The sequence below is a fragment of the Chiloscyllium punctatum genome, chromosome 24, assembly GCF_047496795.1.
Source record: "Chiloscyllium punctatum isolate Juve2018m chromosome 24, sChiPun1.3, whole genome shotgun sequence".
NCBI lineage: Eukaryota > Metazoa > Chordata > Chondrichthyes > Orectolobiformes > Hemiscylliidae > Chiloscyllium > Chiloscyllium punctatum.
The window spans coordinates 85,993,422-86,018,631 of NC_092762.1; the positions used below are offsets into that span (position 1 = coordinate 85,993,422).

At 47.4% G+C, this 25,210-nt stretch overlaps 1 protein-coding gene across 8 annotated transcripts in view; it reads right to left on the reverse strand.

Annotated features, from left to right (window-relative positions):
• Nucleotides 1–25,210, reverse strand: part of LOC140494794 (3',5'-cyclic-AMP phosphodiesterase 4C-like) — a 332,319-nt gene that overhangs the window by 96,077 nt on the left and 211,032 nt on the right. Inside the window, exon 1 of one of the 8 annotated variants that reach the window (XM_072594401.1) lies at nucleotides 23,168–23,895. The exons of the other annotated variants lie outside the window; for them this stretch is intronic. Coding sequence (XP_072450502.1) covers nucleotides 23,168–23,253 — 86 coding nt within the window. The 5' untranslated portion in view covers nucleotides 23,254–23,895. Of the gene's footprint in view, nucleotides 1–23,167; nucleotides 23,896–25,210 lie in introns of those variants that run through there. 8 annotated transcript variants of the gene reach the window in all.

The following is a 25,210-nucleotide window of genomic DNA, read 5'->3' on the forward strand; positions in this document are numbered from 1 at the left end:
AAAGAACAAGCTTATTTGGAGTAGAGGGGGTCTAAGTTAGCATGAACGCCACACACTGACCTCCTTCTGGATCTTCACCTCAGAAAGCTCTTCCAACATCCTCTTTCTACCTTTAAGATGAACTTGCTCTGATTTTCTATAAACCTGAATACAATAACAATAACTTCCATTTCTATAGTGTCCTTAACAGAGTAAAACATCTCAAGGACTCATTACGAAACAAACGTGAGCATCAAGCCAAGGAGCACCAAGGAAGTATATCTATACATTGAGGTTTGCTGAAAAAAAGATACATTTTGTCAAAGTTTTTCATCTTGCACTCACCAGGGCCTTTTGCAAGAATGCCACTGTAAATGGGAAACTTTCATCCTGTACAAAAGGAGAGCACTGATTGTTTGGCAGGTCAACTCAGTCACAGTAGTTGATACCATGGAGGATGAACCAATAAATGTAGACTTACAGAACACAGAACAGTGCAGCACTGGAACAGGCCCTTTGGCATCCCACGTCAGTGCTGACCAAGATATTATATTTTAAACTAAACCCAAAGTGTTTGTCTAAGTGTCTCTTAAACATTGCTATCAGATCTGCTTCTACAACCTCCCCTGGCAGCATGATCCAGGCATCTACCACCCACGATGTAAAAAAATGTTCCTTGCACATCTCCTTTAAACTTTCCCCCTCTCACCTTAAACTCATGCCTCCTTGTATTTGACATTTCCACCCTGGGAAGGTTCTGGCTATTGACCTCACTTCTATAAAGTTGTCCCACAGCCTCTGACGCTCTAGTGAAAACAATCCAAGTTTGTCCAATCTCTCCTTAAAGCTAATACACCACAAGCCAGACAGTATATTGGTACACGGTGGCACAGTGGTTAGCACTGCTGCCTCACAGCACCAGAGACTCGGGTTCAATTCCTGCCTCAGGCAACTCTCTGTGTGGAGTAATCTAACCTACACTTCTTTTGCCACCTCTCCAAAACTTCCACATCCTTCCTGTGGTGTGGTGACCAAAAATTACACACAATATTCAAATGTGGCCTAACTAAAGTTTTATACAGCTGCAACATGACTTGCCAATTTTTAAACACAATGCCCTGACCGATGAAGACAAGCTGTGTGCCTTCGTTACCACCTTATCCATTTGTGTTGCCACTTTCAGGGAGCTATGGACTTTCACCCCAAGATCCTTCTCTATATCAATGCCCCTAAAGATTCTACCATTTACTGTGTACTTTCCTTTTGCATTTGACCTCCAAAAGTGCACCAACTCACATTTATCTGATTAAACTCTATTGTCATCTCTCTGTACAAATTTCCAGCTGACCTATATCCTCCTCGCTACCCACAACTTTTGTGATGTCGGCAAACGTACTAATTTTATTTATGTGGCTAAAGAGGATACAAAGATCTCTGTCATGGCCCCAGCAACCTCCTCCCTTATCTCCCTCAGTACCCTGGGATAGATCCTATCAGGCACTGGGGACTTCACTGCAGTCATGCTTTTCAAGACACCCCACCCTGCTTCTTAATATTGACATATCCCAGAATATCAACAAACCCCTCCCCTAATCTTACCATCATCCATGTGCTTCTTGTAGTGAATACCGATGTGATATACTCATTAAGGGCCTTACCCACTTCCTCTGCGTCTAGGCATAAATTCCCTCCTTTGTTGTTGAGTGGATCCACCCTTTCTCCAACTATACTCTTGCTCCTAATATAAAATACCTTGGGATTCTCCTTAATCTGACTTTCCAAGAACAGTTCATGGCCCCTTCTGGCTCGCCTAGTTTCTTCTTTAAGTTCTTTCTTGTTTCCTTTATTTTTTTCAAGGACCGAACCTGATTTCAGTTTCCTAAACCTTACATATGCTTCCTTTTCTTTTTAACTAATCTGTCAATATCCCTCATCATCCAAGGTTCCCGAGTTTTGCCATCCTTATCTTTCATCCTCACAGGAACACACCAGTCGTGAATTCTGAACAACTGGCCTTTATAAGACTCTCCATGTGTCAGATGTGGATTTGTCCCCAAACAGCTTCAGTTTCTGCCTAATACTGCTGCATTTAACCTTCCCCAATTGAGCACTTTCACCTGAGGACTGGTCTTATCCTTAACCATAACTATCTTAAGACCATAGGACATAAGAGCAGAAGTTAGGTCATTCGGCCTATTGAGTTTGCTCTGCCATTCAATCATGGATGATCAGTTTCTCAACCCCATTCACCCACTTTCTCCCTGTAACCCTTGATCCCCTTGATACTCAAGAACCTATCTACCTATCTCTATCTTAAATATACTCAATGACCTGGCCTGCACAGCCTTCTGTGGCAATGAATTCCACAGATTCACCACTCTCTCTGGCTGAATAAGTTTCTCCTTATTTCCTTTTACTCTAAGGCTGTGCCCTCGGGTCCTAGTCTCTCCTACCAATGGAAACATCTTTCCAACATCCACTCTGTCCAGGTCATTCAGTATTCTGGATGTTTCAATTAGATCCCTCCTCATCCTTCTAAACTCCATCGAGTATAAACCCAGAATCCTCAAATGTTCTTCATATGTTAAGCTTTTCATTCCTGGGACCATTCTAGTGAACTTCCTCTGGACAGTCTCCAGGGCGCGTACATCCTTCCTGAGATACGGGGCTCAAAACTACACACAATACTCCGTCCTAAAATCACAGAATTGTGATCACTATTCTCTAAATTCTCCCTCACTGAAACCATATCACCTGGCCAGGCTCATTCCCCAAAACAAGGTCCATTATAGCCTTTTCCCATGGTTAGATAATTTATATATTATTTCAGTTAACTGCCAAGTTTTGTTTAAATTTTCAACCAGGCTCACAGATTCTGATTGGTCATGGCTTTTTCCTGAAAATGAGCCAGCACATGGTGATCACCTGCTTTGTTGAATTGAAACAGGCGCAGGGTTTACATGATCTTTGTGTTTCCAAGGGGCAGGGCCCCTGTGTACTAACCAGGGGCGGGCCCCCCGTGTCCTAACCAGGGGCGGGGTCCCCGTGTATTAATAATCGCAGTTTTCAGTTCTTGCAAGTGAACGACCCACTGACCTGACGGACAATTCAAAATTAGCCTTTTGTGTAATTTTGAGCACACTCAGGAAAACCCAGCAAATGCTGTCCGGCGTGATTCCAGGTATGTACACCATATGCACTAACGACTGCCAGATCGTGATGGTGGCACAGTGGCTCAGTGGTTAGCATTGCTGCCTCACAGCACCAGGGACCCAGGTTCAATTCCAGCCTCGGGTGACTGTCTGTGTGGAGTTTGCACATTCTCCGCGTGTCTGTGTGGGTTTCCTCCGAGTGCTCCACTTTCCTCTCCATAATCCAACTATATGAAGGTTCATCAACACATTTTCAGCTCTGATCTCCAGCATCTGCAGTCCTCACTTTCTCCTCGATATGCAGGTCAGGGTGAATTGACTGTGCTAAATTACTCATAGTGTCCAGGAATGTGTAGGTTAAGTCAGGGATAATTGTAGAGTAATAGGGTAGGGAATGGGTCTGAGTGGGTTACTCTTCGGAGGGTCAGTGTGGACTTGTTGGGCCGAAGAGCTTGTTTCCACGCTGTAGTGAATCTATGATCTCAAGAAAGAGGAATGGGAGCAGGTCATTCAGCCCATTGTGTTTGTCCCTCTACATAATATTGTCATGACTGACCAAACACATCAATGCCATGTAGCCACACTGTCCCCACAACCTTTAACACCTTTGACAATCAAAACTTCAATCATCAGTGTAGCAACACCTCCCCTTGGCTTTCCACAAAAAAACTGACCGTACCAAATTAGGTGGCACTTGCAAAACGCTCAATGCAGTGTTCCACATTCAATGTCAAACTGGCAGTTAGACAGTGTTAAAAAAGCTGTTTCCATTGGCAGGTGGTTTGGTAAACAGGGAATTACAGCCTAGGATAATGAGCAAAAGGAGCCAGACATCACATGAACACAAGGAGTTACAATGTGGAATACACCACTCAAAGGGACAATGACATTGAATGAACAATTGGGTAGTTCCTCTGAAAGGGGAAACCTTCCAGAGCAGTGGGGCAAGTGCTAGGGAAGGGAGACTAATTGGACACCAAGTAGTCATGATGGGCTGAATGACATCACACTGTGAGGGAACTGCACACAGCTGCCTGAAAAATGGCCACAGATCCTCATCCCCCCCCCTCCAAACTGCCCCCCAACGTCCAGTGAAGTCAGAAAATGTGACAGCAAGATCCCACAAAGAGCTAAAATAGAACAAAGAACTGTAGATGCTGGAATGGTTCTCAATAAGGGTCAGCATACTCTGCGTTCTCTCAACAAAGGAGCTGCACTGTAGCTCAGTGGTTAGCACTGCTGCCTCACAGTGCCTGAGACCTGGCTTCGATTCCACCCTCAGACAACTGTCTGTTCACACATTCGCCCCGGGGTAGCCATGGGCACACGTATGGGCCCCAGCTATGCCTGTCTCTTTGTTGGCTATGTAGAGCAGTTGATCTTCTGTAATTACACCGGCACCACTCCCCACCTCTTCCTCACTACATTGATGACTGCATTGGCGCCACCTCGTGCTCCCGCGAGGAGGTTGAGCAATTCATCAACTTCACCAACACATTTCACCATGACCTTAAATTTACCTGGACCATCTCTGACACCTCCCTCCCCTTCCTGGACCTCTCCATCTCCATTAATGATGACCGACTTGACACTGACATATTTTACAAACCCACCGACTCCCACAGCTACCTGGATTACACCTCTTCCCACCCTACCTCTTGCAAAAATGCCATCCTGTATTCCCAATTCCTCCGCCTCCGCCATATCTGCTCCCAGGAGGACCAGTTCCACCACAGAACACACCAGATGGTCTCCTTCTTTAGAGACCGCAATTTCCCTTCCCACGTGGTTAAAGATGCCCTCCAACGCATTTTGTCTACATCCCGCACCTCCGCCCTCAGACCCCACCCCTCCAACTGTAACAAGGACAGAACGCCCCTTCCACCCTACTAACCTTCGCATAAACCAAATCATCCACCGACATTTCCACCACCTCCAAAAAGACCCCACCACCAGGGATATATTTCCCTCCCCACCCCTTTCCGCCTTCTGCAAAGACCGTTCCCTCCGTGACTACCTGGTCAGGTCCACGCCCCCCTACAACCCACCCTCCCATCCTGGCACTTTCCCCTGCCACTGCTGGAACTGTAAAACCTGCGCCCACACCTCCTCCCTCACCTCTATCCAAGGCCCCAAAGGAGCCTTCCACATCCATCAAAGTTTTACCTGCACATCCACTAATATCATTTATTGTATCCGTTGCTCCCGATGTGGTCTCCTCTACATTGGGGAGACTGGGCGTCTCCTAGCAGAGCGCTTTAGGGAACATCTCCAGGACACCCACACCAATCAACCACACCGGCCTGTGGCCCAACATTTCAACTCCCCCTCCCACTCTGCCGAGGACATGGAGGTCCTGGGCCTCCTTCACCGCCGCTCCCTCACCACCAGACGCCTGGAGGAAGAACGCCTCATCTTCCGCCTCGGAACACTTCAACCCCAGGGCATCAATGTGGACTTCAACAGCTTCCTCATTTCCCCTTCCCCCACCTCACCCTAGTTCCAAACTTCCAGCTCAGCACTGTCTCCTTGACTTGTCAGACTTGTCCTACCTGCCTATCTCCTTTTCCACCTATCCACTCCACCCTCTCCTCCTTGACCTATCACCTTCATCCCCTCCCCCACTCACCCATTGTACTCTATGCTACTTTCTCCCCACCCCCACCCTCCTCTAGCTTATCTCTCCACGCTTCAGGCTCACTGCCTTTATTCCTGATGAAGGGCTTTTGCCCGAAACGTCGATTTCGAAGCTCCTTGGATGCTGCCTGAACTGCTGTGCTCTTCCAGCACCACTAATCCAGCTTGTGACAGTGCAGGCCTGTGGACACTGCACTGTGAAAGAGCAGCTGATACAGGGGCCTGTGTCAGCAGTGGCTCAGTGAGGAACACTCTCAATGTCTGACCCAGGGGTTTGTGAGTTCCTGCCCTGAGATTGAAGTACATCTTGCAGTTTGACCCACTGGAGGGCTGCCTTCTTGATGAGATGTTACACTGGAGACCTTATCTCTCCTCTTAGCCCGAGTGGAACAAGAACAGAGGAGCTCTCCCCAGTGTCCTTGGGGGATATTCAACCCCCAACCAACAATGGAAATAAAAATGATCAAGGGTGCTGGTGGCACAGTGGTAGTGTCCTTACTTCTGAACCGGGAGGTCCAGATTCAAGTCCCACCTGCTCGGAGGGGTAGATGAGGAGAAGTCTTGTAATATCTCTGAGAAAGTTGATGAAAAATCAACCAAAAAGAGGATTGTAGTTATTGTTAGTTACTCTGCTGTTCACGGGAGCTTGCTGTGTAAACAATTGCTGCTGGGTTACCCTACATGACAGTGACAAGGCTGCAGAACTGTTTGATTGGCTGGAAAGCACTTGGGACATGGTGAGGTTGTGAAAGGTGCTAAAGAAACGGAAATCATTCTCCTTTCAAACATTGTGAGGAATGAGCGGACAGTGGACACTGTAAGACTGAGAGATCTGATCTCCCAAAAAACCCGGACCTAACTTTCAGTCAGTAAGTCCCTGACTGCTTTTTTTTGTTGAAATGGGATGACTTTATCCTTTCAAATGCTGCGTCTTGTGAGACCGTGCTCAGGACTCTGAGAAAGGTTTTAACTTATTTACTCAGAAAACAACACAAACCGTGTCACTGTGGATGGAAATAAGCCTTCTATTTATGTTCTGACAGCCAAACTGGTCCCTTCCCGTTTTATTTAAAGACTGAAGATCCACAGGCCTGTGTGACTGCTCCTGGGGCGAGTCTGCAGGGAGCAGGGATCAGCCACCGTACGCAATCCAGTTCAAGCCCAGGCCACAAGTTTCCATCAGCCTGTTTGGACAGGCCCCCTTGCAGAGAGCTTTACAATCGCTGATGTTCAACGACGTCAATCTGAGGGGGAGCCTCGGATCTGGGCTTCCTGAGTCTCTATTCTAACTGTTCGATGACCCGAGTCAGGTCAGTGTTGGACAAACTTGGTGGTATTATCATAAGACTATAAATCTGGAGTCTCAAGTAAGACCATAAGATATAAGAGCAGAATTAAGCCATTCGGCCCATCGAGCCTGCTCCACCATTCGATCATTGCTGATATGTTTCTCAACCCCACTCTCTTGTCTTCTCCCTCAACCCTTGCTCCCCTTACTAATCGAGAACCTATCTATCTCTGTCTTAATACATTCAGTGCTACATGGTCTCCACAGATTCTGCAGCAATGAATCCCACAGATTCATCACCATGCGACTGAAGAAACTCTCCCTCATCTCAAATCTCGGTTCTCAAGCATCTTCCCATCACTCGGAGACTGTGCCCTCAGGTCCTAGTCTCTCCCACTGATGGAAACATCTTCTCCATATCCACACTATCCAGGCCCCTCAGTATTCTGTAAGTTTCAATGAGCTCCCCCTCATCCTTCTAAACTCCAGCGAGTATAGACCCAGAGTCCTCAACCACTTCTATATGACAAGCCTTTCATCCCCAGGATCATTCTTATAAACCTCCTCTGGACCCCCCTCCAGCACCACCACATCATTCCATAGCAAAGCTGCTTATGATATTGCAAATGTGGTCTGACTAGAGCCTTATAGAGCCTCAGCAGTACATCTCTACTCTTGTATTCTAGCCCTCTCCAAATGAATACTAATTTTCTGGGACCCGGGTTCAAGTTCCATGGTCACAGATAAAAATCTGGAATAAAGAGTCTAATGATGACCATGAATCTGTTATGACACCTCGAATTGCCGGCTAAAAGTGGAGAGGATCTCCAAGAAGGTCACTCTAGGTCTTTTTCAATATATCATTTCAGTTCCATCACACTGTAAACTTCTGCTATAAATTCTGTGTCTTTTTTTATAAGATTAGATTCCCTACAGTGTGGAAACAGGCCCTTCGGCCCAACCAGTCCACACCGACCCTCCAAAGAGTAACGCAACCAGACCCACTTTCTTCTGACTAATGCACCTAACACTACGGGCAATTTAGCATGGCCAATTCACCTGGCCTGCACATCTTTGGACTGTGGGAGGAAACCAGAGCACCCAGAGGAAACCCACGCAGACACAGGGAGAATGTGCAAACTCCACACAGACAGTTACCCAAGGCTAGAATTGAACCTGGGACCCTGGTGCTGTGAGGCAGCAGTACTAACCACTGAGCCACCGTGCTGCCCTAAATATTCTCCACAATCACCTCATGAAGGAGCAGTGCTCTGAAAGCTAGTTCTTCCAAATAAATTTGTTGGACTATAACCTAGTGTTGTGAGATTTTTAACTATTGTTGCCAATTGTTGGAAAAACCCATTTGGTTCCCTAATGTCCTTTAGGGAAGGAAACTGCCATCCTTACCTGGTCCGGCCTACATGTGACTCCAGACCCACAGCAGTGTGGGTGACTCTTAACTGCCCTCTGGGCAATTAGGAATGAGGAATAAATGCTGGTCCAGCCAGCGACACTGATATCCTGTAAATGGTGTTTTTACAAACCCTATTGGGGTGCCCACTAGTCAGGTTGCAGGAGCCCAGAGAAAGTTAGATTAGATTAGATTAGATTACTTACAGTGTGGAAACAGGCCCTTCGGCCCAACAAGTCCACACCACCCCGCCGAAGCGCAACCCACCCATACCCCTACATCTACCCCTAACCTAACACTACGGGCAATTTATTATGGCCAATTCACCTGACCTGCACATCTTTGGAGTGTGGGAGGAAACCAGAGCACCCGGAGGAAACCCACGCAGACACGGGGAGAATGTGCAAACTCCACACAGAGAGTCGCCTGAGGCGGGAATTGAACCCGGATCTCTGGCGCTGTGAGGCAGCAGTGCTAACCACTGTGCCACCGTGCCGCCCACTACAGGCATCAACATAGAGACACTCCACAGTGAAGGGATTACAGGGTAAAAGTGAGGACTGCAGATGCTGGAGATCAGAGTCAAACAGTGTGGTGCTGGAAAAGCACAGCCGGTCAGGCAGCATCCGAGGAGCAGGAGAGTCGACGTTTCGAGCATAAACCCATCATCAGGAATGCTCCTCGGATGCTGCCTGACTGGCTGTGCTTTTCCAGCACCACACTCTTCAGCGATGAAGGAATTATACCTGAGTGTGTCTTAAGAAAGTGTAATTATCCACCAGAGCAATAGGAGTTAAATTATGAGCATAATTCACCTGGATTAGATTTGTATTCTCTAGAATTTGAAAGACTAAGGTACAATCTGATTGAGTTGAGAGAGTGGTGCTGGAAAAGCACAGCAGGTCAGGCAGCATCCGAGGAGCAGGAGAGTCAACGTTTCAAGCATAAGCTCTTCATGAGGATTCTCCTGCTCCTTGGATGCTACCTGACCTGCTGTGCTTTTCCAGCACCACACTCGACTCTGATCTCCAGCATCTGCAGTCCTTAGCTTCTCCAACGATCTCATTGAGGTTACTTTTAGAAGGAATTAAGAAATTGATAGTTTCTCTCTAGCTATTCAGTTTCTTTGGATGTGGACAGTCCAGAACAAAGGGCAGGGGAGAATCTCAAAATCAGAGCCTGACCCTTCCGTTATCTGGTGCCAGTCTCTTTTCTCCCCCCATACCTTTCCACACTATTTATATCCAAATAATCAGCCCATGCCTGTCTTGAATGCCTATGGCTCCACCATGTTTCCAGGCAGTTTACTCCAGACCCTAATCACTCCTGGGTAAGAAAGCTTTTCCTCATATCACCCTTCCTTTGTTTGCACATCACTTCACACCTATGCCCCTCCCGCTGTTGTTCCTTTTACCAAGTGGAATCAGCTTCACCCCCCACCTCCTCTCTCCAGCCCGCTCATGGTTTTGAAAAGCTCTAGCAGATTTGCTGTCAGGCTTCTCTCTCCCAGGAGAACGGTCCCAATCTCTTCAATCTCTCCTCATCACTGAAGGTTCAGGTGACTTCACACAAAGGGGAGTGGGAATCTGAACCGCTCCCACCTCTGCTCCCCACTCCCTGAAAAAGGATGCTGGATGCTGGGGTGTCAATTGAAAACTTTAAAACTGAAATAGATTTTTGTTAAATTAGGGAATAATGGGTTACAGAACTGAAGTGGACTGATGGAATTAACACACAGATTGCAACAAACTCAAAGGGGTGAAATGGCTGTCCCTTTTCTGTATGCCAAGGTTGGGATTGCCATTGTCCAGACACACATGCACTGAGGTCTCCTTTATTTTCTCAGGTGGATCTCATAGATCCTCAAGCCATTTTTGGGATAAGAACACAGGAGACCCCAGTGGCATGGTGAATATTTAACCCTCAGTCAACATCATCATTTAGCTGCTCATTTGTGGGATCCTGCTGTGCACAAAATTTGCTGCTTCCTTTTTCCTACATTTCAAAGAGATACTCATTTAGCTGCAAAATCTTGAGATATTAAAAGGTGTCATGTGTGCCATTTCCCCAGCTATCCATTGCTGGTACCTTGTGGTTATCTGCCATGTGTACCAGTGTGTGGTACTGGGTAAGGATTGTTTGAGGTGTCACCAATCCTCCTTTGACATTGCTTTGCCTTGGGGCCTTACCCTGGGTGATTGGTGGTAGAGGGTACACCACCCTACAGAGTATCTACAGAGGATCTGAAAATGTGTTGCTGGAAAAGCGCAGCAGGTCAGGCAGCATCCAAGGAGCAGGAGAATCAACGTTTCGGGAAGGGCTGATGCCCGAAACGTCGATTCTCCTGCTCCTTGGATGCTGCCTGACCTGCTGCGCTTTTCCAGCAACACATTTTCAGCTCTGATCTCCAGCATCTGCAGTCCTCACTTTCTCTATCTGCAGAGGATGTTCTGCTTGTAGATTACAAGGAGGTTTATTACATGGTAGTGATAATTACAATTACATTGGGCCAGGTATAATCGCTGGGATCTTAAAGAGCTGGGACAGACCCATCTGTTCCCCCCAAAATCCGGAACAAAACCTCATCTCCAACCACAGACAGTGTGGGATTTCAGCAGAATGGGCAGAGCCAATGTAACACCAAAATTAAACTCTTCAAGACCATTACCTTACGCATTGTGTAAATGAAAGTCATTATTTGTTAAGATACAAATTAGCAACAATCTCATTGAGTGGTGAGCTGCCTGTGAGAGGCTGAATGGCCTCCTGTTGGTATTACTAAAGACATATTTTATTGAAGTGGAGGAGAGGGTGGGCTCATGTGGAACATAAACGTGCAGGCAGAGACCTCTCAGCAGGTTTGGTGGCTCACAGCTTTGTAATTGCAGTGGCAAAAAGAATCTTTTTACTAAAGATTAGGAAACGTCAATGCTCCCTTACAGCTACGTGACAGCTTATAGCTATTTCTTAGTCTGGTCATTCAGTGAGCTTTTAAAAGAGGATTGTCAATTTGGTGTTAATTTGTACCAATCCCCTCACCACCCAGTACCCTCCCCTACTCTCAAACATTCTCTTCCTCCGACTCCAGCTATGGTCATTTAGACTTCCCCAATCCAGTCATCAGTGACGGAATCCTGTGTCACTAAAGTCCTGCTCAATGCTAACAGTCTCCTAAAGTTTAATAACTGTTCCATTCCAGCTTGCACAGCCCTACTAGGATGAGCAGAACCGTCCCATTCTCTGCAGTAAGAATGTTTCCGAAAGATTTTCAATGCTGTCACAAAGAGTTAGTCGCTAAGGCGCGGTGTCAGAGCTGAGGTCACTGGCTGCTAAACTGTTAGGATGCTTTATACACAATGGTCATTTCAAAAAGATATCGACAATCTATCAGTGATTGATCAAGAGGATTTGCTTCAGTACGGACAGCAGCCCCTCCTCACTCACTGTCTCCCAGTCATTATTCAGAGCTCTGTTTGTTGATACACAGTGGGACTGGAAGGTGGTTCTGGTGCTGGGTTATTTCACGGGTGGTTTGGACTCCAAAACAGAAGTCAGGACCTTCTTCGCTCATGGGATGTGAACACCGCTGACTGGCCCAAGATTTATTCCCTGTCCCCCGTTCCCTCAATACAGTGGGGGTGAGCTGCCTTCTTGTACCTGTTGCACTTCCTGTGCTGGAGGTAGACCCCCAATGTCCTTAGGGAGGGAATTCCAGGATTCTGATTCAGTGACAGCGAAGGAACGGCAGTATATTTCCAAGGCGAAAGTGAGGACTGCAGATACTAGAGATTAGAGTCAAGGTTAGAGCGGTGCTGGAAAAGCACAGCATCCAAGGAGCAGGAAAATCGACGTTTCGGGCACAAGCCCTTCATCAGGAATGATATATTTCCAAGTCAGGATGGTGAGTGGCTTGGAGGGGTACTTGCAGGGGGTGGTGTTCCCATGTATCTGCTGCCCTTGTCCTTCTAGATGGAAGTGGTGGTGGGTTTTGACAGTGCTGTCTGAGGGATTGCTGGTGAATTTCTGCAGTGCATCCTGTTGATGGTACACACTGCTGCTACAGCCTCCGTGATTGAGGGAGTGGATGTTTGTGGATGTGGTGCCAATCAAGCAGGCTGCTTTGTCAAGGATGGTGTCAAGCTTCTTGAGTGTTGTTGGAGCTGCCCCCATTCAGGCAATTGTGGAGTATTCCATCACACTCCTAAGTTGTGCCCCGTAGATAGTGGACAGGCTTTGGGGAGTCAGGAGGTGAGTTACTCACCTTAAATTAAACACATTGCAACAGCAGGGAGCCATTCAACCCCATCAGCTGCATCGACTCTTTTGGGGACCAACACATACTTCCCTTCCTTTCTCCCTCGCTATCCCCATAACTGAATGTATCAATCTGCCAGAACACACAGTGGGTTCACCACTCTCTGTAAATTCAGCTCGAGTCTGGACGAACGCTCGATCTTATACCAGAGTGAACGGGAATGAGATTCCAGAAATCACCAGAAGGAACCACCAGATGGACCAGGCCTCAACATCTCAGCGGTGGCTTCCACCTTTCCATTATTCGGGGCTCTCAGTTCCCCCAGCATCATCCATCCTGGCCCCACCTCGGTCTACTTGCTGCTAAGGATGTCTCATTGACCTCCACACCTGGTTACTCCTCCTGGTCAACCTCTCATCTTCCATAAAACATGAATTAATCCAAAACTCTGTGGCCACATCCGAGCTCAAACCAATCCCATTCACCCAATCCTGCCCGCAGACACCAATCTCGCAGCAAAGGGGGGTCACTGGACTCAAGATGTTAACTGCTTCTCTCTCTGCAGATGCTGGTAGACCTGCTGAGTTTCTCCAGCAATTTCTGTTCTTATTTGTTTCAGGTCTCCAGCCTCTGTGCTTGAGCTTTCCGCCTAATTTTCTCCACCTTTCTCTTTCAAAAAGCACTTTTAAAAAGTGATTGCTTGTCACCAAGCATTTGCTCATCTGTCTATCATTGGGTTAGTGCCTGTCCATCTCTGTGCCTGCCTTGGGAATTTATTGGTGCTTTATAAATGAGAATGGGGTGCAGGAGGAGGAAAAACAGGCAGAATGTATCATAAAATCACAGGACATATCAGAAAATAATGACAAAAGTGCTCCTGATGATCATTGCTGAGGGTTAATATTTCCAATGGGGATTGGGGAATGTGCTCACAGACTGAACATTGCAGCGAGAGACAGAAAGTTGGAAATCTGCTGCAGTGCACTTGTTACAAATGCTGTACCTAAACGGAGTGATCAATTATGTGAGTGGATTTGACCTCGGAGGCAGTGAGAGGAAATATGCCGATAATTTTCAGCTCAAATCAGTGACAGCCATTTCTGGAGCCTGGGGCGCTGACCAAGTTTGGGAAAGACTCTCTCTTTTAAAATGGCTTTGCCTGATTACCCCAGCCCTGCAGTAGAAAGCTGCAATACAGACTCCAAACATTAACCCCATGACCTCATAAGTGGCTATTTGACTGCTGAAGGCATCACTTCAACTCCCCCTCCCACTTCGCCAAGGACATGCAAGTCCTGGGTCTCCTCCACTGCCGAACTCTAGCCACCTGACGCCGGAAGGAAGAATGCCTCATTTTCCTCATTGATCCCATGTGTTTGGAGAGTCCCAGTGTCGATTTCATCAGTTTCCTCATCTCTCCTCACCCCACCTTATCCCAGATCCAACCCTCCAACTTGGCACCACCTCATGACCTGTCCTACTTGTCCATCTGAGAGTCATAGAGATGTACAGCATGGAAACAGACCTTTTAGTCCAACTCGTCCACACCGACCAGATATCCCAAATCTTCTTTCCCATCTATTCGCTCCACCCTTCTCTTCGACCTATCACCTTCACCCCCACCTTCTACCTATTGCATTCCCAGCTACCTTCTGCCCAGCCCCACTCCTTCCCATTTATCTCTCAGCCCCCTTGGGTGCCCTCCATATTCCTGCTCGAAGCATGGGCTGTCCTGCCCCTCGATGCTGTCTGACTGGCTGTGCTTTTCCAGTGCCACACTTTTTGACTGCTGAAGGTATCACAGCTAAGTGGCTCAGTGGATAGCACTTTTGCCTCGCAGTGTCAGGGAACTGGGTTCAATGCCACCCTCAGACGATTATGTGTGAGGTTTGCACATTCTCCCCCGTGACTGTGTAGGTTTCTTCCCACAGTTCAAAGATGTGCAGGTTAGGTGGATTGGCCATGCTAAATGGGGGGATCATGGGGATAGGGTAGGGGTCTGAGTGGGTCACTCTTGGGAGGGTCAGTGCAGACACGATGGGCCGAATGGCCTGTTACCACTTTGCTGAGATTCTATGATCCTGTCCTGGCTACACACTTGTCGGGGACAGTGATCAGGCTATATAACTAATAAGGTGGAATCTTTCTGACTTTTCACACAGGGGACACTGGAGACTGTAATCCTCAGATGACAAGGTCTTCAAATGTGAACAGTCTCCCTTATTCTCCACCCTTTTTTAAACCAGGAGAAAGTTTTCCTGATGAAAGGCTTATGTCTGAAATGTTGATCCTCCTGCTTTTGGATGCTGCCTGACCTGCTGCGCTTTTCCAGCACCACACACCCAACCCTTTGTTAAACACCAACACTGCTCACTTTTACTGTGCAAAGTAAACTACCTGAATTTATATTGAGCCTGTCACATTTTCAAGACATCCTAACGTGTTTCACAGCTAACGTAGTATTCACTGAAGGGGGGTCAGTTAGGTCAGTTGGTTGGATGACTGTCTTGTAACAGAGTGATGCCAACAGCATGAGGTCAAACGTTACACTGGCTGAGGTGACCATGAAGGTTTTTTTCTCAACCTCTCCCCTCACCTGAGACATGGTTACCCTCAGGTTAAACCATGAACACTCGTCATAGGAAAGAGCAGCCCTACAGTAGATTAGATTACTTACAGTGTGGAAACAGGCCCAACAAGTCCACACCAACCCGCCGAAGCACAACCCACCCAGACCCATTCCCCGACATTTACCCCTTCATCTAAACTACAGGTAATTTAGCATGGCCAATTCACCTAACCTGCACATCTTTGGACTGTGGGAGGAAACCCATGCAGACACGGGGAGAATGTGCAAACTCCACACAGACAGTCACCCGAGACGGGAATTGAACCCGGGTCTCTGGCGCTGTGAGGCAGCAGTGCTAACCACTGTGCCAGTAGGACTATGGTGATTTTACCTGAAGAGTAGTCACTGTTATAATGGAGGATGTTAGGCGGCCAATTGTTCACACAGCACGATCCTATAAGCAGCAACATGACAACGGCCAGGTAATTTGTTTCAATGATGAAGACGATGATGGAGGGATAAATATTGGATTTTAAACTAGGTCCTTTGCTCTTTCAACAGGAGTTCTGAGAGAGAAGGCAGCTGATTGTTTTAATGTCTCACCCCCAAAATCAGCATCACGAACAGGTGTGGCTTTCCCACAGCGCTGAGCTGGGAGTGTCAGCTTGGAATCTGGGATTGTGAATGTGGAATGGGGCTTGAATCCCCCACAACATACTGACTCAGAACTGAGAACGTTACTGACGGAGTTAACTCATGAGTGCAAGAGGCATCTGGATGCCCCCTGCCATCATCGTGGGGGTTCTGCAATGAGCTGCTCCAAATTCTTCCCATCCCAGTGTTACACCCTAACCACTGGTGTGGCTTATGGTTATGCAAGCTCATACCCCACATCCGCAATCCAGATCTTGCACAAGCTAGTCCTGGAATAAGTGCTTACATCAGGCCAAGACAGCACTTAGTCATTCATCATTTGGTATCCAGACAATAACAACAAAAACTTGCATTTACGTAACACCTTCAAGGTGGGGAAACATCTCAAGTCACTTCACAGGACCATTATTGAACAACCTTGACAACAGGCTGTAGAAGGTAAAATTAGGACGGGGAAGAGGTCAGTTTTAGGAAGTATCTTAATGGAGGATGGATTGAGGTGGAGAGATAATTCCAGAGGTTATGGCCAAGGCAGCCGAGGATATAGTCACCAACAATACATCCACGAAAATCAGGGATTGACGCAAGTCCAAAACAGGAAAAATAAAGAGATGGAGCTGGAGAAGGCAGTAGAGATAGGGGAGGACAAGGATGTGGAGTGAGTTGGGAAACAAGGATAAAGATTTTAAATTGAAGGTGTTACCAGGTTGAGAGTGCTGTGTAGGTCAATCAGTAAAGAGGGCGATGGGTGAAGGGTGAAGGGGATGTGGCACAAACCATGAAACGAGTAGCAGAGGTTTATGGAGCGTCTCGAGGAAAGAACTGGAATATTCAGTCAGAGCAACACACAGCCTCAGACAGCTCTGACACCCAGAGCAAATTAAGTTGTCAGCCAGCCATAGGGTTTCCTGATTTGAAATGGAGGGGGGCGGCACGGAGGTGTCCAAGATCACAAACTAAATGATGCAACAGCTGGAGAAAGCTGTGATTGTTCTCCACACAGCAAAGAAGGTTCAAATGGAGATTTAACAGAGGATCTCAAAATTGCAAAATGTTATAGTCATAGCATCATACAGCCGACCTTTCGATCCAACTAGTCCATGCCAACCATATTCCCAAACTAAACTAGTCCCATTTGCTTGCACTTGGCTCATATCCCTCCAAACCTTTCCTTTTCACGTACATATCCAAATGTCATTTAAATATTGTAACTGTGCCCACATCCACCACTTCCTCTGGAAGTTCATTCCACATACAAACCACTCTGTGTAAAAACGTTCTCCTCTCACCTTAAAAGTATCCCCGCTAGTTTTGAACTCTCCTACCTAGGAAAATTACCCTTGCCATTCACCTTATCTATGCCCCTCCTGATTTTATAAACCTCAATAAAGTCACCTCCCAACCTTCTACACTCCAGTGATAAAGGTCCCAGCCTCCTGGTAAATCTCTTCTGAACCCTCTCCTGTTTAATAATATCCTTCCTATTATGAGGTGACCAGAACTGTACACAGTATTCCAGAAAAGGGTCTCACCAATGTCCTGTACACCTCAACATGACATCCCAACTCCTATAAAGGGCTGAGCAACGTAACACCTTTAACCACTTTGTCTACCTGTGATGCAAATTTTAAAGATGTACCTGAATCCCTAGGTCTCTCTGTTGTACAATATTAACCAGGGCCCTACCATTAATTGTACAAGTCTTGTATAAATCTTGTGATACTCAAATGCAATACCTCACATTTATCCAAATTAGTCTTTTCATATTAAGTTTTTGTAATGGGGTGGGGAAGACAGTGACCAGAGGACACAAGTTGGATATAATTGGCAAAGAAACCCCAAGGAGGTTGGAAATAAGGACATTTTTGCTTTCAAAACCCCAGTAAATCCCGACAATATGCTGCCCAAAAGGATATGGAAAGCAAGTTCAATAATCATTTTCAAAAGAGAGTTGGATAAATACCTGAAGGGAAATAGTTTAAAGGATTTTGGAGATAGAGTGGGACGGGTATGCAGCTGCATTGATCATTCTAGAGAGCCAGCATAGACACAATGGAATGAATGGCCTCCTCTGGACTGCAAGGTTCTATGATACATGGAGGGAGGGGAGAAGAGGCTGGTGTTGTTTGAACCATTTAGATATTATTGTGGGGCAAGGCACTGGGGCAATTTTCCACTTGAGGACCCTGCAACCTGCTGGACTCAATATCGAATTCAACAACTTTACAGTTTGAGCTGTCCCATATCCTTACCCCAACACCCCCCTCCTCCCTCCCACCTCCACACACTCCAGACCTTGTTATCACAGGCCTTTTCTGATGAAGGGCTCCAGCCCAAAACATCGATTCTCCCACTCCTCGGATGCTGCCTGACCTGCTGTGCTTTTCCAGCAGCACACTCTGAACTCTGATCTCCAGCACCTGCGGTCCTCACTGTCCCCTTGTTATCACAGAGTCTGCTATTATACACAACACATTGTTAGGCACTAACAGTCCCCATTTACAGCTATTCATCCTCCCAGCCAGATCATAATTCACTCCTTTGTCTGTCCAACTGTTCTTCTCTCTCTTTGTGCTCTATCCCCACCTATTGATTACACCTTAACCTCTCCTCCCACCCTATCTCCTGCAAAAAAAACATTTTCCTAGCTATCATTGGTCCTGAGGAAGGGTCACTCGACCTGAAACTTTACGTCTGATTTCTCTCCACAGATGCTGCCCGAAAGAGAGAGAGAGAGAGAAAGAGAGAGAGAGAAAAACCAGCACTCAGGACCAATCTCAGAAAGTGGGTTCAATTCAGAGAATCCTAAATGGAACTGGGCAGATGGGTTACACTGAGTCATTAATAAGTCGTCCCAATACCCCAGTGGATTCAATGTAGCTCAATATCTTTGACATGAGAAAGTAGTCTGAGCTAATTTCAAACAAAGGTTTATAAAATCCCTTGAGGCATGAATAGGATGAACAGCCAAGGTCTTTTTCCCAGGATAGGGGAGTCCAAAACTAGAGGCCAGAGGTTTAAGGTGAGGGGAGAAAAGATTTTAAAAGGGTCTGAAGGGGTAACTTTTTCACATAAAGAGTGAAGCATGTTTGGAATGAGCTGCCAGTGGAACTGGTGGAGGCTAGTATAAGTATGACTGTTAAAAGGCATCTGGATGGGTACATGAATAGAGTTGAAAAGTGTGGTGCTTGAAAAGCGCAGCAGGCCAGGGAGCATCTGAGGATCTGAGGAGCAGGATGCTGCCTGGCCTGCTGCGCTTTTCCAGCACCACACTTTTCAACTCTGGTCTCCAGCATCTGCAGTCCTCACTTTCTCCTGGGTACATGAATAGGAAGGACTGAGGGAAATATGGGCCAAATGTTAGCAAATGAGACTAGATTAATTCTGGATATCTGGTCGGCAAGGACGAGTTGGACCAAAGGATCTGTTTCCATCTTTTCACAGATGTACACAGTACAAACACCCTCCACCTCTCAGAGACATCCTGAAGCACTCTATGCAAAATCAATTACTGACCAGACTTAACGACTGAGAGGAGGTAAGAAACACCTCAACAAGGGGCCCTTCTTGTGGCACAATGGTAGTGTCCCTACCCCAGAGTGGGAGGCCCTGGTACAAGGCCCACCTGCTCCAGAGGTGTATAATAACATTTCTGGTCAGGTTGATTAGGGAAAAAAAAACAGGTTACCAAAACAAAAACATCTAAACACAGCCAAGTCCCACAACCAGCAACTGGTCTTAGATATGGGAGAAATCTTAAGCGAGGACATTTTAAAAACTCACTCCCTTTTCTCAGGATGTGGGGTGAGATGTTTCAACATCCACTTTCGCAGTATTATCTCAGGCCAGAGACAACATGACAAAGAGTGCAGCTCCCGTTCAGTACCTGCACAACTCATTTAAACCAGGGTTAGAAAGGCAGCGCCTGAAATAAAGCATGAACCATCACCTTGATCTGTTCAGTTCTGTCTGACACCAGGTAGTCCTTTTATTCAAACAGCAATGGCCAAGTGATAAGACAATGTCAGTGCTCAGGAAGTTAAGGGTAAAATCATGGCGGACATGGATAGGATAAATAGATATGGCTTTTTCCCTGGAGTGGGGGAGTCCAGAACTAGAAGGCATAGGGTTATGGTGAGAGGGGAAAGATTTAAAAGGGACCTAAGGGTGCGTGTATGGAATGAGCTTCCAAAGGAAGTGGTGGAGGCTGGTACAATGACAACATTTAAAAGGCATTTGGATGGGGATATGAAAAGGGTTTTGAGAGATATGGTCTAAATGCTGGCAAATGGGACCAGATTAATTTAGGATATCTGGTCGGCATGGACGAGTTGGACTGAAGGGTCTGTTTCTGTGCTGTACATCTCTATGACTCTGCTATAGCACTTATTGCTGCCTCAGGAGTCCCAAAGTACTTTATAGTAATGTAAAACGGTTATGGTAAAGTTACCAATGTCTTCCTAGACCATACAACTGCTCCCTCATTAGAGACATACAACTGGTAATGGTTTAATCCGAGGGTCACCACGTTTCAGGCAAAGGGAGAGGTTGAGGAGGAGAGTCCTTCGTGATAACATCAGCTGCTGCGGGAACTGAACCCACACTAACCAGCCATCCAACCAACTGAGCTAATCCAAGAAGTACGTATGAATTGTATTCACTGTTGTGATGTTGGGAAACACTTGATTTGCTATTTACTACCTTCAATGTCCCATAACTAATAAATTTACAAAGACCCAATCACCTGCTTTGGTGGAATGGACTGTAGGATCTGGTCTTCTTTCAAAGAGTGCCCCAGGATCTTTTATACCACCTGACCGATCAATTAGGAACTTGTGTTAAGCATGGGACCTCAAGGAAGCCACCTCTGACATTAAAAGGAAAGCTCTGGGTGGATAAACGATTTCCACTTGTCAGGGATTCTAGAACTAGGGTGCATATCTGGAAACGAGGGCCAAACCATTCAGGAGAGATGTTAGGAGGCACCACCGGGAGGTGGTGAAAGCAGGCACATTAGCATTGTTTGAGGCACATCGTGACAGATAGATTAGATTATCTACAGTGGGGAAACATACCCTTCAGCCCAACAAGTCCACACCGCCCCTCCAAAGAGAAACCCACTCCTCTACCCTATGTTTACACCTAACACTGTGGGCAATTTAGCATGGCCAATTCACCTGACCTGCACATGTTTGGATTGTGGGAGGAAACTGGGGAACCTGGAGGAAACCCACACAGACACAGGAAGAACATGCAAACTCCACACAGACAGGCAGGAATTGAACCTAGGACCCTGGTGCTGTGAGGCAGCAGTGCTAACCACTGAGCCACCGTGCTGCCCTTATGAACAGAAGGCGAATGGAGGGACAGAAACCATATGTAGACAGTAAATAGTGAATCTAAATAAGGGACAGGGTCATAGAGATGTACAGCATGGAAACAGATCCTTCAGTCCAATTTGTCTACACCGACCAGATATCCTAAATTAATCTAGTCCCATTTGCCAGCACTTGATCCATATTCCTCCAAACCCTTCCTATTCATATACTCATCCAGATGCCTTTTAAATGTTATAACTGGAGCAGCCTCCAGCACTTCCCCTGGCAGCTCATTCCATACACATACCACCCTCTGCGTGAAAAAGTTGCTCCTTAGCTCAAATCTTCCAATCCTGGCAACATCCTCGTAAATTTTTTCTACCACTCAATGAGAACATGCTGATCTGTGGCCTACCTCTGTATAGCTGCCTTTGGCCATATCCCTTAATACCTTTGATTAACCAAAGAAAATTATCTATATCACAATTAAAATGAAGAACTGATCCCAGCATCCACTGCTGTTTGTGGAAGACAGTTCCAAATCTCTCTCACCCTTTTTGTGCATCAGTACAATATGCAATTGAATCAACACAGGAACAAGTCTTTATATCTACCCTTACTTAGACTCCTTACTTACTACCCACATAGGATTTCTGTCCCTCTTTTCGCCTTCTGTTCATCTATCTGTCACGATGTGCCTGAAACGTTGCTAATGTATCTGCTTTCACCACCTCCCTGAAGTGCCTCCTAACATCTCCCCTGAATGGTCTGGCACTAGTTTCCACCCAGCCTGATCCAATTCTATTGAATACAGGAGTTGGGAGGTCATGTTGCAGCTGTACAGGACATTGGTTAGGCCACTTGTTAGAATACTGCATGCAGTTCTGGTCTCCCTCCTATCGGAAAGATGTGGTGGAACTTGAAAGGGTTGAGAAAAGATTTACAAGGATGTTGCCTGGATTGGAGGGTTTGAGCTATAGGGAGAGGCTGAACAGGCTGGGGCTGTTTTCCCTGGAGTGTCAAAGGCTGAGGGGTGACCTTATCGAGGTTTATAAAATCATGAGGGGCATGGATAGGGTAAATAGACAAGGTATTTTCCTTGGCATAGGTGAGTCCAACACTCAAGGGCATAGGTTTAGGGTGAGAGGGGAAAGATATAAAAGAGACCAAGGGGGCAACTTTTTCAGTATGAGGGTGGTACGTGTATGGAAGGCTGGTACAACTGCAACATTTAAGAGGCATTTGGATGGGTATATGAATAAGAAGGGATTGGAGGGATCTGGGCCGGGTGCTGTCAGATGGAACTAGATTGGGTTAGGATATCCGGTCAGCATGGACGGATTGGACCGAAGGGTCTGTTTCCATGCTGTACATCTCTATGACTCTATAACAGGCTCGAGGGGCTGAATGGCCTCCTCTTCCTGTATTGCTCAGACTGTGGGAATGCCAACCAGGATTTTACACCCACACTTCCAGGCCGGGAATCGAAAACACAAGTCATCTGTTGGAACTGATCGCCGGTCTATCCCGAGCCAGGAGCGGGGGAGTTCAAATGCCACCCCAGAGCTGGAGCACAGGAGGATCCCAGGCTGGCTCTCCCGGGTGGGTAGGGTCATTACTGGGCGCAGTGCTGCCCAACCCCTTCAGGGTGGAAAGTTAGAATCAGCCGGATTGCTATTAGTGGGATCTTGCCGTGCACAAATGGGCAGCCGGTTTTCCTACATTAAGAACGTGACCACACTTGAAAAGCAGAATTTCAAAACGGTCCGGAAAAGGCAAGTATTTTGCCTTTAATTCAACTTTCTGACTCAGCTCAGTGTCACTTCAAGCAAGGGCTGATCCTGTCAGAAATCCCCCTCGTTTTGAATTTTAAAAAACCTCCCGGTCTCCCCAGACAGACTCACCAAATCCACGTGTGCCTGCGCCTGGGGTGCGGGTTAAACTGGAGACGCTTCAGTTTCTCTCTCTGCTCCGAACTCAGCGGCTCCATCTCCCCGCTGTCCACAACTCAGGGGCGGCGCTAGACAAATTCCGACATCCCCCGTGCCCCGTGCCCCGCGCTGGGCATGAAACGCCGCTCCTGAAACAATACTCTGCAGCTGAGACCACTTTCAACTTCAGCCGCAACAGCGAGACTGAACACAAGGGGCCGAGTGTCCGGGAGATGGTTCCTCGTGTTGTTGTTGTTGTTGTTGCTGCTGCTGCCTAATTATCCCCCAGCTCATAGCTGCCCGTGAACCACCCACACGGAAATCACCGCACAACCAGCCAGACCTGCAGGAACTGGGAGAGACGGAACACACCTGGGGTACCCACTCCTGTTCCTGCACTCTCTCATTCAGCAACACCAGGTTACAGAACTCCGGGAGAACGCTTCTCTGTCAGAGACTGCCTTCCCGCCCACCCTGAGTAACTCCTCTCCACATTTCCGGGTAAAAGCCTGCAGTTTGAAGGGCGAGGGAAATTGCCTCTCTCTTCCCCTCACAGCCAGCTCCCTCTTGTGTAATCGGTGAATGCGTCTGTGACTCCTTCCCTCTCAGGTTCCCGCCGAGAAAGCAGCTTCACAATGACAATACCGACTGTAGCGGGTTTGCTCAGCTCCCTCTGCAGAACGTGTCTTTACTGTTCCGAAAATCTCGACCGACTGGCTGTGGGCTGCACAATACTGTACACATTCACTGTCTGTACAATACTATACACACGCACTGGCTATGGGCTGTACACTGTATACAGTCACTGGCTCAGGGCTGTACAACACTATACACTCACTGGCTGTGGGTTGTACAATACTGTAAGAGTAGCCATGGGCACCCACATGGGCCCCAGCTATGCCTGCCTCTTCGTAGGATATGTGGAACAGTCCATCTTCCGCAGCTACACTGGCACCACCCCCCACCTTTTCCTCCGCTACATCGACGACTGTATCGGCGCTGCCTCGTGCTCCCACAAGGAGGTTGAACAGTTCATCCACTTTACTAACACCTTCCACCCCGACCTCAAATTCACCTGGACCGTCTCAGACTCCTCCCTCCCCTTCCTCGACCTTTCCATTTCTATCTCGGGCGACCGAATCAACACGGACATTTACTATAAACCGACCGACTCCCACAGCTACCAAGACTACACCTCCTCCCACCCTGCCCCTTGTAAAAATGCCATCCCATATTCCCAATTCCTTCGTCTCCGCCGCATCTGCTCCCAGGAGGACCAGTTCCAATACCAAACAACCCAGATGGCCTCCTTCTTCAAAGACCGCAATTTCCCCCCAGACGTGATTGACGATGCCCTCCACCGCATCTCCTCCACTTCCCGCTCCTCCGCCCTTAAGCCCCGCCCCTCCAATCACCACCAGGACAGAACCCCACTGGTCCTCACCTACCACCCCACCAACCTCCATATACAGCGTATCATCCACCGTCATTTCCGCCACCTCCAAACGGACCCCACCACCAGGGATATATTTCCCTCCCCTCCCCTATCAGCATTCCAAAAAGACCACTCCCTCCGTGACTCCCTCATCAGGTCCATACCCCCCACCAACCCAACTCCACTCCCGGCACCTTCGCCTGCAACCGCAAGAAATGCAAAACTCGCACCCACACCTACCCCCTTACTTCCTTCCAAAGCCCCAAGGGATACTTCCATATCCGCCACAAATTCATCTGCACCTCCACACACATCATTTACTGCATCTGCTGCACCCGATGTGGCCTCCTCTATATTGGGGAGACAGGCCGCCTACTTGCGGAACGTTTCAGAGAACACCTCTGGGACACCCGGACCAACCAACCCAACCGCCCTGTGGCTCAACACTTCAACTCCCCATCCCACTCCACCAAGGACATGCAGGTTCTTGGACTCCTCCCTCTCCAGACCATGGCAACACAATGGTTGGAGGAAGAGCGCCTCATCTTCCGCCTAGGAACCCTCCAACCACAAGGGATGAA